The 13,729-nt window shown below is 43.8% G+C and overlaps 1 protein-coding gene across 1 annotated transcript; it reads left to right on the forward strand.

The window, feature by feature from the left end:
• The first annotated feature begins 4,632 nt into the window (after positions 1 to 4,632).
• LOC137299683 (uncharacterized) lies at positions 4,633 to 12,534 on the forward strand. Its single transcript, XM_067968622.1, has 11 exons — positions 4,633 to 5,571; positions 6,373 to 6,513; positions 6,919 to 7,512; positions 9,105 to 9,177; positions 10,450 to 10,569; positions 10,707 to 10,886; positions 11,381 to 11,509; positions 11,628 to 11,750; positions 11,799 to 11,945; positions 12,056 to 12,235; positions 12,353 to 12,534. Exons 1-11 carry the CDS (start codon positions 4,633 to 4,635, stop codon positions 12,532 to 12,534), a joined length of 2,808 nt encoding a protein of 935 aa, XP_067824723.1.
• Positions 12,535 to 13,729: the final 1,195 nt, after the last annotated feature.

A 13,729-nucleotide genomic window follows, 5' to 3' on the forward strand; every position in this document is an offset into this window, starting at 1 on the left:
CTGCTGTATTGCATGAATTTCCACATTGTAAAACACAGAATTAAGTAAAAAAGCAGACTGCAAAATGTTGTCACCCAAAGTGTTGTATAATTGTTTTGTCTTACTTGTTTCAGATGTGGCTAATGTCACAGTAGTGCTTGCTGTTGAAGATGATTGTGTTGGTGACAAGTTTGATGTCTCTGTTGTACTGATCAATGTAGATGTTGATTGTGGAGAGGTTGCTGTGGATGAAAAGGATTATGGTTGATGGAACTGTACTTGATTCCTTTTTGGAAAGAACAGAATTGTTTCCCTCTGCAATCTTTATAGGGAAAACCCGTGTTCACATTTTGATCTGTGCTTGATGGCACTGTGACCTCGTTGATCAATGCTTCAAGGTGCAGGCACGTCTGCGTCCAGAACTGCCTTCAACAGGTCTAACTGCTTGGTGCACGGAATTGGGGCGTCCTTTTGAGAATCCCTACGTGGTCAGTTTTTAGTAAAATATTAAAATGCCTATGTGGCAAAGAAGCAGAATGCAAAATGGTTGGAAAGGGTTAATTAGTTAGTAACTGAGATTGATACAAGTGGCCTGGCCCTCCTGCTGGGCCATATGTTTGCTTAGTCAGCAGCCTGCATTGTCTTATCAATGATAGGTCTTTGATGTGAGTCAAGGACTGGTCTGAATGTCTCCATGTTTATGGCAGATCAATATAGGGAACGAGCTTAGCCAAAGTTGAAAGACATTCCAGGTTGGGAGATAAGGAATAGAAGGAACAGGGAAGAACCTTCCAAGTTGGAAAGTGAGGAAGTATCCCCTTTGATGTCTAATAGCAACATGGTCAGCACATGGATTGTCTATGATTGGCCGGAAATAATGTAACCCCGCATGGCAACCTGTGCCCGGCTTATGATTGGTGTTGACTTTTGTGTTAATGATGTTCCAACCTCTATGGATTTGTATAAAGGTATGAGTTTTTGTCTTTGTCTTTGTCTCTCCTTATTCTGTTAGAATCGTTCGGATTCTCTCAGGAATCTGAATTGAAGCTACAGACTAAGATCTGCTATTAAAGTTGTTTGAACTTTACGGTGTACTCGAATCAGTTCTTGCTGAACCAGACTGAGGGGAAAGAATCCGGTTCGTCATTTGGTGGCCCTTACGGGGATTTCAACGGTCGTTCACTGAGAGTTCGCGGAGTAAGAGGCGGTTTGTCTTGGACACAGAGGACGGGAAGGGCGCGCCCGGTGTGAGTAAACTTTTCTTTGCTATATCGGCTTTCCTAAATCTGTTAAGTCTGACGACGAATCATCCAATCGCTAACACTCGTGTGGCGTCTTTACGAGATTCAGGTCAGTCTGGCGAATACACAGAAATTGCAGAAAGAGGTCAATGGTTGAATATCACTGAGGGTCAGTACAGGGACTGAGGGAATAACTTGTAAGCGGTAGGTCAGTGATCGAACTAGAACTTCGGGTCAGTGATCGAACTAGAATGATGAGTCAGTGATTAAAATTATCACTGAGAGTTAGAGTTCGAGTTTTTGGTGATTGGTTATAAACCAGAATCTTGAGTCAGTGATTAAAATTATCACTGAGAGTTAGAGTTCGAGTTTTTGGTGATTTGTTATAAACCAGAATCTTGAGTCAGTGATTAAAATTATCACTGAGAGTTAGAGTTAGAGTTTTTGGTGATTGGTTATAAACCAGAATCTTGAGTCAGTGATTAAAATTATCACTGAGAGTTAGAGTTCGAGTTCCTGGTGAGTGGGTATAAACAGGAACTGATTGCTTGTGCTGATCGACTAAGGGAGGAAGTGCCTGTCTCAACGCGCAGCCTTCGACCGGTTGTTAAGAGGGGAGATCCCCCACGCGAAGGTCAGGACCCTGAAGTGGGCGTAGAGACCAAAGGCACTTGGGATTGTGAGGCACAAGGAGTCAGGTCCATCTTTGAATTCTGTTCAAATACGGTTGTATTAATTAGTTGACTAAGAGTAAAGGAAAATGGGACATAGAATGGGTAGTTGTCTGGATACCTCTGCAGAACCAGGGAGTGCCTTACAGACTTTGTGTGAAAAATATCCGGACAAGGCAAAACAATTTAGACAATTGTCAGGCGGGTTGAATAAAAAACTGGGGAATGGTCAATGGCCATTGGGAGGAGTTAAAGACCTAGATACTGCCATAAAAGCACAGGAATTAATTTGGAAAAATAACGGAAATAAAGTAGCCAAAGATTTAATTGCTTTATGGAGACAGTACTGTCAAGAACTGAAAGAAGCTTCGTTATTAGCAAGTTGGCAGGATAATGCGTTGAAGTTAGGGATAGGACTCACTGAAGGAGGGGTGGTCAAGTCCGTAGAGGTCCTAAAAGGAGAATGTGCTCATGAAAAGTGCTCTAAAAAGAGGTCTGAAAAGACTTCGGGCGAGCCCAAACTGGTTGAGAAAAGTGGATTATGTAATCCAATGATTGGCCTTGCCTTGGCTGGGGGAGACGATGATGATTTGGATGAGTGGAATTGTAGGTCCCGTGTAGCTCCCCAGGGTCCTAGTGCCCCTCCTGAGTACAGTAATATCTATTCTTCAGGGCCTACGGTACAGACTGTTCAGACCCCTGTGATAATGCCTCAAACTGTCTCCCCGGTTGCTTCCCGTACTAGAAGTAAAACTAGGGAATTATTGGCTCCAACATTTAAATTCTCAGTCAGCCCACTTAGTTTAAGTCAGCAGAGAGATCAGAGATTGGACAGTCAGGGACTTGGAGACGCAGAAACTGAAGAGTCAGGAGACGACTTGCCATCACTAAACTTAGAACGTACTACTGAGACACTAGCTAGGGATGAGCCGACCCCTCGTCAGTTACCAATGAGGCCGATGCCTAATCCTACTTTTGACCCAAACCCAGCCAATGTTGGAGTAGCCGGCAACTCCCGAACGATAGATGTGTACTGTCCATGGAAACCTAACGAGATAATGGCCATTCTATCTGGGGTGCCGGATAGGAGAAAGTCACCTACCGCATTTATAGAATTCCTTAAGACTACCGTTTCTGTCTATAATGCAGAATCAAGGGACTTATGGTCGCTAATACAGCAAGTTTTAACCCATGCTGAACATACCAAATTCCTGGACCAATTGAATGTCCGGACTCATGTCGCATTGGTAGCACAGATACCAAACAATGATGTTGAGCGCCAGGAGCGTCTTTTGGGTGCCCTTAGTGCTACTCTACAAAAACCAATTGACATAACTAAGATCTTAGACACCAGGCCTAAAAAGGGAGAAGGAGCAGATGAATATTTGGAAAGATTCTCGGAAGTATACCGGAATCAATCAGGGGACACAGCGTACCGTGAGGGAAGAGACTCACCACAGTACTGCGCTATGCTACTGAACTGCCTACCGATTCCGGTTTCTCAAGCAATTAGGACTAATAATATGGACTGGTCAGAGAATACTTCCAGCCAGATGAATAGGGCAGTAAAATACTACTGGATGGATAATAAGCACCAGGAAGGTCAGGCCCAAGTTAGAGTTAAAACTGAGTATGTGGTGAAAAAGGAAGGGCCGAAACGCACCTCAGACAGAACAGGATATCAGATGGAGCCTCAGTATTGTGTTCCAGGATGGGTTAATGGAGAAGGGTATGGGTACGATACACACCCTAACGGACCAACCGCCCCTAACTATGGCCCACCCTACGTTCCTCCGAGACGTAATTTTGAAGGGAAAAGAGGAGGAGGGAGACAAACAGGGTCAGATGCCTGTTTCAATTGTGGTCAGCTAGGCCACTGGAGCAAGGAATGTCCCTCCCGTAGACAGGGAAGAGGGGGCCATATGCAAGGGCAGCGAAGAGGAGGTTGGCAAGGGAATCGAGGACGAGGAAGATATACGGACTTTTCCCAAAACAATCCGTTCCCCCAGTATTGACTAGCTAACCTTGTGGTAAACGGGATCCAGTCAGAGCAGGAGCCCGTTTTGTCACTGATGATTAAAGGAAACCCACATACATTCTTGGTAGACACCGGAGCAACCATGTCATCTGTCCGATCGGAGCTCAATCTCCCTGAGTCCGGGGAAAAACAGAGTCTGTCTGGTTTTCAGGGACAAGTGAGCCAATACCCGATATCTGAACCAGTGGAAGTACAATTTGGAAATGAGTCAGTGAAACACCAATTTGTAATTACAAGTGGACTAGACTGTAACCTCATGGCTCGAGACTTGCTATGTGCATTCCGCCTGAGCATTGAATGCGGGGACGAAGGACTGATTGTGAAACCATGGGCTCCCAAAATGCAGTGTTATGTTTCCATCACCCCACAATGGTGGTCTCTAGACTTCGAAGATGAGGGTTCCCTTCATGTAACCTTGGCCTACGATATGAGTGGGAGAAATAAGGAATTGGAGGACTTTTACCGAAGCTATATAGGAACGGAATGGGAGGTTATTCGCCGGGCTATGGTTACAGGACCAGAAGGGAGAGCAGAGTATGTTGAGATCCCCTCAGAGTTGTGGAAGGAAGCACCTGTTACAGGTTACATCCCTCGGGGTGCTGCAAAAACAATAGGATGGGACCCAGGACCCTTTGAAATAAAGGGAGCCCCACATATCACCTGGGAGGTGAATTACCCATACCATGCGAAAGATTTAGGACCCATGATAAAACAGACAGTCGAACAAGCTGATTCAAATAATCGACAGAAACAGACCCTGTCATGCGGTCGGACTATTCTGTTTTACCAGACACCAAGGGTTAACAGGGCACAATTGCGCCACCATGTGGGCAATGAAAAACCAGAATATGTTAATCCGCAAGTGTGGGCGGAGGATCCCACACAGGTGGGATGCGTTAAAATGATTCCTATTCATATTGCCCTGCAGGAAAATGTTGTATTACCCTCTATTCGACAATATCCACTAAAGCAACAGGCGATACCAAGCATTGACAAATTGATCGCTGGGTTGTTAAAACAAGGGATTTTGATTAAATGTCAGTCCCCGTGTAACACGCCGATACTGGCAGTTCCAAAGCCAGGCAAGCCAGACCAGTACAGATTAGTACAGGATTTGCAATCAATCAATGCCATTGTACAGCCACTCCACGCGCTAGTGCCCAATCCAGCTCATATTCTGGCTCAAGTTCCTGCAACAGCCAAAGTCTTTGCAGTAGTCGATCTTCAACACGCCTTTTTCGCCTTACCGCTAGACCCATCAAGTCAGTACCTTTTTGCCTTCACTTACAAGGGACAGCAATATACTTGGACCCGACTGCCACAAGGCTTTGTTAACTCCCCAACATTATTTTCTAGATGCTTACAGGAACAATTACAGACCTTGACTTTGAAACAAGGGTCTGCGCTAGTCCAGTATGTGGATGATCTGTTGATAGCCAGCCCTGATGAGCAGAGTAACCGAAAAGACACTGCCCAATTGCTAAATCACTTATCCTCGCTAGGGTACATAGTATCCCAGTCGAAAGTACTGGTGGGCCAACAGAGGGTTAAGTTTCTTGGAGTTATGCTCTCAGCAACTGAGCGGAGCCTAGAAAGAAGCAGGATTGAACCAATCTGTCAATTCCCTGTGCCTCGAACTGCAAAGGAGGTACGGCAGTGGATGGGAATGGTAAACTATTGCAGACAGTGGATCCCTAACATTGCTTTGGACACTAAATTATTAACGCCATACACCAGCATAGAGGGTGAATTTCAACTAGATTCTGATGCCTTGGGAGCATTTGAGAGATTAAAGGAAGCTTTGTCACAAGCACCCGCATTGGGGAGACCCTTGTATGACAGACCATTTCAGTTGTACTGTACTATCCTCGCTGATTGCTCGACTGCTGTTTTGACTCAAAAACATGGCGACAAGCATAGACCGGTGGCGTACTACTCTTCGAAGTTAGATCCAGTAGCACTAGGACATCCAGTTTGTACTCAGATTTTAACGGCCATTTACAATAGCCTACAGTCGGCGGCTAATCTGACTTTACAACAGGACATTACTGTATACAGTTCACACTCGGTAACTGCATTATTAGGACAGCTGCAGACTCAACATCTTACCATGGCTCGACAGAATAAGTATGAGATATATCTGCTTAATAATCCTAGACTGCGATTTAAACATTGTACTACTATCAACCCAGCATGTTTTCTCACAGAACCACCCATGGAACAGACTGATCCAGGACATGATTGTTTATCTTTAATTAAGGAAGACACTTCTGTCAGAGATGATCTATCTGATGTCCCAATAAAAGATCCGGACATAACTATGTACGTGGATGGGAGTGCCTCTATTGGTTCCTTTGGAGAGAAACTTTCTGGATATGCAATAGTGGACCAGGACGGTAAAACTGTCGAATCTGCTGCTTTTGAGTTTCCATATTCTGCCCAGCAAGCGGAGCTGTTTGCATTGATAAGAGCTTGTGTCCTCGGGAAAGACCAAAGGGTTAATGTCTATGCAGATTCGAGATATGCTTTCGGGGTAGTTCACGACTTTGGACAGTTATGGAAAAACAGAGGGTTTCTGACTTCTGTAGGTACGCAGATTTCCCATCAGAAGTTAGTTTCAGATTTGTTACAAGCCCTTATGCTACCAAGACAGATCTCGGTTATAAAATGCCCCGCCCACACGACAGGACAGACCCCAGTAGATATAGGGAATAGATATGCTGATCAGGAAGCTAAGGAAGTGTCCCAGACACAGAGGGTGGTTGTCCCTAGAATGATGAGTCAGACTAAAAGCTCAAAACAGAGCAAGTCTCCCTCTGAAAAGCCAATGCCAACCATCCAAGACGTCATTAAATTACAGGAGGACGCTCCTGACTGTGATAAACAATTGTGGAAACAACTTGGTTATACTTATGACTGTGTATCTAAATTATGGGTTACCCCTGTGGGGCAGACCTGTATGTCAGATCAATTAGCAGTATGGGTTATTGAATGTGTACACTTTGCAACTCATTGTGGTGCCAAAGCTGTTAGTGGTACGCTGCTGGCCACTTGGTGGCATCCTAGGTTGCAAGCCCTAGCTCAGAGCATCAGCAGTCGCTGTCTCATTTGTCAACAATATAACCCTGGGAAGGGAGTGCCTTGCGAATGGGGAAAGACCCCTTTGCCGGAAGGTCCCTTTGAGACCCTCCAGATGGACTACATTGAGTTGGAAAGATGTCAGGGTTATAAATATGTCCTAGTTATTGTTGATGTATTTAGTAAATGGATAGAAGCCTATCCGACAACAGATAACAAAGCCTCCACTGTTGTAAAAGTTCTGATGAAAGAGATCATCCCTAGATACGGAATCCCAAATCAATTGAGTTCAGATAACGGCCCTCATTTTGTGGGTCAGGTGAACAAGGAATTCTGCACCCAAATGGGCATTAAACAACAGTTACGCTGTGCCTACAGGCCACAGGCCGCTGGGTTGGTCGAACGAGCTAATCAGACTTTGAAAAATAAACTGGCTAAACTGAAGGCAGAGACTGGTACTACTTGGCTTAAACTTCTTCCTATAGCCTTATTTCAGATACGTACTACTCCGGCTGGGGTAGCACGGTTAAGTCCTGCTGAAATTATATACGGGAGACCCCTCAAGACCCCGTGGAATCAAAACATTCCGAAAACTGTCCACTTTCACCACATGACGACAGAAATGACTAACTATATTTTGTCATTAACTAAGGCATTGAGAAGCCTCCACTCTCGGGTACGAGCTGCCTACATCGAACTTCCTCCTATCGCCAGTCCATCTAAAATTGAACCGGGAACGTACGTGTTAATCAGGAATTGGGCAAGGAAAGGACTGGAACCTCGTTGGGAGGGACCCTATCAGGTTCTACTCACCACCCCTACCGCTGTGAAGGTAGAGGGGAAGAGTGCGTGGGTTCACCTCCACCACTGTAAAACTATCAGTCCCACGTCTCAAACTTAAAATGCTAACTTTTCTTTTCTTCTAAGAAATCTTCCCTATATAGGTATCGTGACCAGTTATGAAAGTCTTCCCTTGGATCTTCTGCCTTGAACTCTTGCTGATCCTGGGAGTAACCAAAGAGAGAACATGTCGACGGGACCAGCCTAAGCGCATACACCACTTATGTAAAGGAGACGTACTTCGATGCAACGATAATGACCCAGACGGATTCGGAAGGTGGAACATCACCCGGATAGATGGATGTGCCGGGCTCCTGAGGCAGCCCCACCGCTCGATAGAGTTTGGAATATCGCATGGAGGAATACCTTGTTATTGGACTGAGTGCAAATATGATTATGTTTGTAAACGTGAAGGGGAAAAGACCTCTGAGTTGTGTGAACAAGAGAGAGATACACAGAGGTACGATCGGTACCTGAGATTTAACCAAGGGAGAAAGCGTAATGGGTTAGCCCCCATAGAGATTTTTAACTATCCAAGATTAGGGGGTTCTCTGCTACAGAGACGAAAGAGAGATCTCCAACTCCAAAAGCGCGAACTGCACGTTAACACCTTCCTGTACATGAGTTATGTGTATGCCAAACGGCAGGGTATCTCTAGCTGTTGGGTGTGTTCTCACATTCCTATCCATTCCAAGGGAGGTATCCCTTTAAAGCCGATTCCCTTTATGTCCCATGAATCTGCGGAATGGGTCATTAGACGAAACAATTCGGGAAATGCGATAGGAACCCCGGAAACAATAGAATGGGCATCAGCGGGGTATAGTCTTAATGAGTTTAGAGGATGGTACCAGCCTAATTACAATCAAGCCCATAAGCCCCCGTTCTTGCTCTTGACCAATACGTCTAGACCAAACGGGACGGTATGTTGGAATAAGAATGCCCCAAATAATGGCCCTTTTATGGGACATAGTGATTGCAGCACCACCCACTATTGGCTACCGCCCATAGTCAACCTGACTACCCAGGGCATGTTCCAGGGCCAATGGGCCCCAACGCTTAATAAAACCAGTGGGTTGCTGTGGAATCACCTTGACTCTCAGCCTCTTATATATATGGCTAAAAAGGGAAATTTAACTGCATATAATGGTACGTATTTCATATGCGGCCATAAGGCATACCCATGGTTGCCTCAGAACTGGATCGGGTCCTGTTATTTAGGATATGTAGTACCCCATGTTCATCACTTGCCTTCCCTAGCGGATCATTACCAATATAGCTCTAAAAGGGAAATTACAGAAACGGAGCGATATTTCGCTATTTTGTTCCCTGGGTATGGGGTAGCCAGGACAATTAAGGAAATTCGGCAGATGGCTTCGGTATTAGAAGAAGTAGCTAATGACACCGCAGTGGCACTGAAGGATACAAATGCAGAAATGATAGCCATTCGGACAATGGCCTTGCAGAATCGCATGGCTTTAGACGACCTGTTAGCCGCAAAAGGGGGAACCTGTGCACTGATTGGATCAGAATGCTGCACCTACATACCAGATAACTCAGAAAATATAACTAATCTGGTTGAGCATATACAGAAAGCCGTAACAAAATTACACCAGACCCTGGGAGAAGGTTGGTTAGAATGGCTCCTCAGTGGCTCATGGGGATCGTACTTGATGCATGGATTAGTTATTTTAATGGTAGCAATACTTACTTTTGGCCTGATCGTTGCTTGCGTTAAAATCTGCTGCAAGGCGGCAATGGAACAGATTCGTGTATGAGACTCTGCTTAGGCAGAACTGATGAGTGAACAAGGGTTGGTTATCATTAAATGATAAAAGGGGGGAATGAGAATCCCTACGTGGTCAGTTTTTAGTAAAATATTAAAATGCCTATGTGGCAAAGAAGCAGAATGCAAAATGGTTAGAAAGGGTTAATTAGTTAGTAACTGAGATTGATACAAGTGGCCTGGCCCTCCTGCTGGGCCATATGTTTGCTTAGTCAGCAGGCCTGCATTGGCTTATCAATGATAGGTCTTTGATGTGAGTCAAGGACTGGTCTGAATGTCTCCATGTTTATGGCAGATCAATATAGGGAACGAGCTTAGCCAAAGTTGAAAGACATTCCAGGTTGGGAGATAAGGAATAGAAGGAACAGGGAAGAACCTTCCAAGTTGGAAAGTGAGGAAGTATCCCCTTTGATGTCTAATAGCAACATGGTCAGCACATGGATTGTCTATGATTGGCCGGAAATAATGTAACCCCGCATGGCAACCTGTGCCCGGCTTATGATTGGTGTTGACTTTTGTGTTAATGATGTTCCAACCTCTATGGATTTGTATAAAGGTATGAGTTTTTGTCTTTGTCTTTGTCTCTCCTTATTCTGTTAGAATCGTTCGGATTCTCTCAGGAATCTGAATTGAAGCTACAGACTAAGATCTGCGATTAAAGTTGTTTGAACTTTACGGTGTACTCGAATCAGTTCTTGCTGAACCAGACTGAGGGGAAAGAATCCGGTTCGTCACTTTCACAATTTCTGAACACAATAACCTTAGTTTCAGTAATTTACAAATTGTGATTTTTTTTCATTTCCATCGTACCTGTTTCAGTTGTAGCAAGCGTCACTGTTGTGCGTGTCGGGGAAGATGATTCTGATTGTGAAATTGGGGCTATTGATATCAAATTTGTTGTCACTGTTGCACCAGCAGATGACAATGTTGACAGTGGAGGTGCTGGAGATGACTCAATGGAAGATGATCGGACTGTACTTGATGCACCTTTAGAAAGAAAAAATATCATTTATTCTTCTGGACCGTTAATTCCATGTTGTACACCATGTTTTGCTGAATTGTCTTTGTCTTACTAGTTTCAGCTGTGACTAATGTCCCAGTACTGCTTATTGGTGAAGACGATTGTGTTGCTGGGGAATTTGTTGTCTCTCTTGCACTGACGGATGACGCTGTTGATAGCGCCGTTGTTGCTGGAGATAATGTGATTGGAGTTGATGCTGCTGTAATTGACGCGCCTTTTGAAAGAACAGTAACATGTATGTTAATGAACTTTTAAAAACATCTTCTCCAAATTTCACAACGCATTGCAGTGACGAATCATGTTCGACAAAGTAGTGCAATGGTTTTCATCCTACCTGTTTGACTGGTAACAGATGTCACTGCCGTGCTTCTTGGTGAAGATGCTCGTGTTGCTGAGCTTGGTGTTGTTGATATGGAATTTTCAGCCTGCACTGTACTACCAGATGAGGGTGTTGCCTGTGCAGATGTTGTAACTGATGACTCAGCAGATGTTGACGTGGCTTCAATGGATGCACCTTTTGAATCAATTCAATAATTTATGAACGTGAATTTTGTCATTCATGTTGTGCATGGATGTAACAAATACAGTTTCTTGTTGCGTTAATCAGAATTTGACGCTGCTGTATTGCATGAATTTCCACATTGTAAAACACAGAATTAAGTAAAAAAGCAGACTGCAAAATGTTGTCACCCAAAGTGTTGTATAATTGTTTTGTCTTACTTGTTTCAGATGTGGCTAATGTCACAGTAGTGCTTGCTGTTGAAGATGATTGTGTTGGTGACAAGTTTGATGTCTCTGTTGTACTGATCAATGTAGATGTTGATTGTGGAGAGGTTGCTGTGGATGAAAAGGATTATGGTTGATGGAACTGTACTTGATTCCTTTTCGGAAAGAACAGAATTGTTTCCCTCTGCAATCTTTATCGGGAAAACCCGTGTTCACATTTTGATCTGTGCTTGATGGCACTGTGACCTAGATGATCAAGGCTTTAAGGTGCAGGCACGTCTGCGTCCAGAACTGCCTTCAACAGGTCTAACTGCTTGGTGCACGGAATTGGGGCGTCCTTTCACAATTTCTGAACACAATAACCTTAGTTTCAGTAATTTACAAATTGTGATTTTTTTCATTTCCATCGTACCTGTTTCAGTTGTAGCAAGCGTCACTGTTGTGCGTGTCGGGGAAGATGATTCTGATTGTGAAATTGGGGCTATTGATATCAAATTTGTTGTCACTGTTGTACCAGCAGATGACAATGTTGACAATGGAGGTGCTGGAGATGACTCAATGGAAGATGGTCGGACTGTACTTGATGCACCTTTAGAAAGAAAAAATATCATTTATTCTTCTGGACCGTTAATTCCATGTTGCACACCATGTTTTGCTGAATTGTCTTTGTCTTACTAGTTTCAGCTGTGACTGATGTCCCAGTACTGCTTATTGGTGAAGACGATTGTGTTGCTGGGGAATTTGTTGTCTCTCTTGCACTGACTGATGACGCTGTTGATAGCGCCGTTGTTGCTGGAGATAATGTGATTGGAGTTGATGCTGCTGTAATTGACGCGCCTTTTGAAAGAACAGTAACATGTATGTTAATGAACTTTTAAAAACATCTTTTCCAAATTTCACAACGCATTGCAGTGACGAATCATGTTCGACAAAGTAGTGCAATGGTTTTCATCCTACCTGTTTGACTGGTAACAGATGTCACTGCCGTGCTTCTTGGTGAAGATGCTCGTGTTGCTGAGCTTGGTGTTGTTGATATGGAATTTTCAGCCTGCACTGTACTACCAGATGAGGGTGTTGCCTGTGCAGATGTTGTAACTGATGACTCAGCAGATGTTGACGTGGCTTCAATGGATGCACCTTTTGAAGCAATTCAATAATTTATGAACGTGAATTTTGTCATTCATGTTGTGCATGGATGTAACAAATACAGTTTCTTGTTGCGTTATTCAGAATTTGACGCTGCTGTATTGCATGAATTTCCACATTGTAAAACACAGAATTAAGTAAAAAAGCAGACTGCAAAATGTTGTCACCCAAAGTGTTGTATAATTGTTTTGTCTTACTTGTTTCAGATGTGGCTAATGTCACAGTAGTGCTTGCTGTTGAAGATGATTGTGTTGGTGACAAGTTTGATGTCTCTGTTGTACTGATCAATGTAGATGTTGATTGTGGAGAGGTTGCTGTGGATGAAAAGGATTATGGTTGATGGAACTGTACTTGATTCCTTTTTGGAAAGAACAGAATTGTTTCCCTCTGCAATCTTTATCGGGAAAACCCGTGTTCACATTTTGATCTGTGCTTGATGGCACTGTGACCTAGATGATCAAGGCTTTAAGGTGCAGGCACGTCTGCGTCCAGAACTGCCTTCAACAGGTCTAACTGCTTGGTGCACGGAATTGGGGCGTCCTTTCACAATTTCTGAACACAATAACCTTAGTTTCAGTAATTTACAAATTGTGATTTTTTTCATTTCCATCGTACCTGTTTCAGTTGTAGCAAGCGTCACTGTTGTGCGTGTCGGGGAAGATGATTCTGATTGTGAAATTGGGGCTATTGATATCAAATTTGTTGTCACTGTTGTACCAGCAGATGACAATGTTGACAATGGAGGTGCTGGAGATGACTCAATGGAAGATGGTCGGACTGTACTTGATGCACCTTTAGAAAGAAAAAATATCATTTATTCTTCTGGACCGTTAATTCCATGTTGTACACCATGTTTTGCTGAATTGTCTTTGTCTTACTAGTTTCAGCTGTGACTGATGTCCCAGTACTGCTTATTGGTGAAGACGATTGTGTTGCTGGGGAATTTGTTGTCTCTCTTGCACTGACGGATGACGCTGTTGATCGCGCCGTTGTTGCTGGAGATAATGTGATTGGAGTTGATGCTGCTGTAATTGACGCGCCTTTTGAAAGAACAGTAACATGTATGTTAATGAACTTTTAAAAACATCTTTTCCAAATTTCACAACGCATTGCAGTGACGAATCATGTTCGACAAAGTAGTGCAATGGTTTTCATCCTACCTGTTTGACTGGTAACAGATGTCACTGCCGTGCTTCTTGGTGAAGA

Source organism: Heptranchias perlo, chromosome 29 (genome assembly GCF_035084215.1).
Source record: "Heptranchias perlo isolate sHepPer1 chromosome 29, sHepPer1.hap1, whole genome shotgun sequence".
Taxonomy (NCBI): domain Eukaryota; kingdom Metazoa; phylum Chordata; class Chondrichthyes; order Hexanchiformes; family Hexanchidae; genus Heptranchias; species Heptranchias perlo.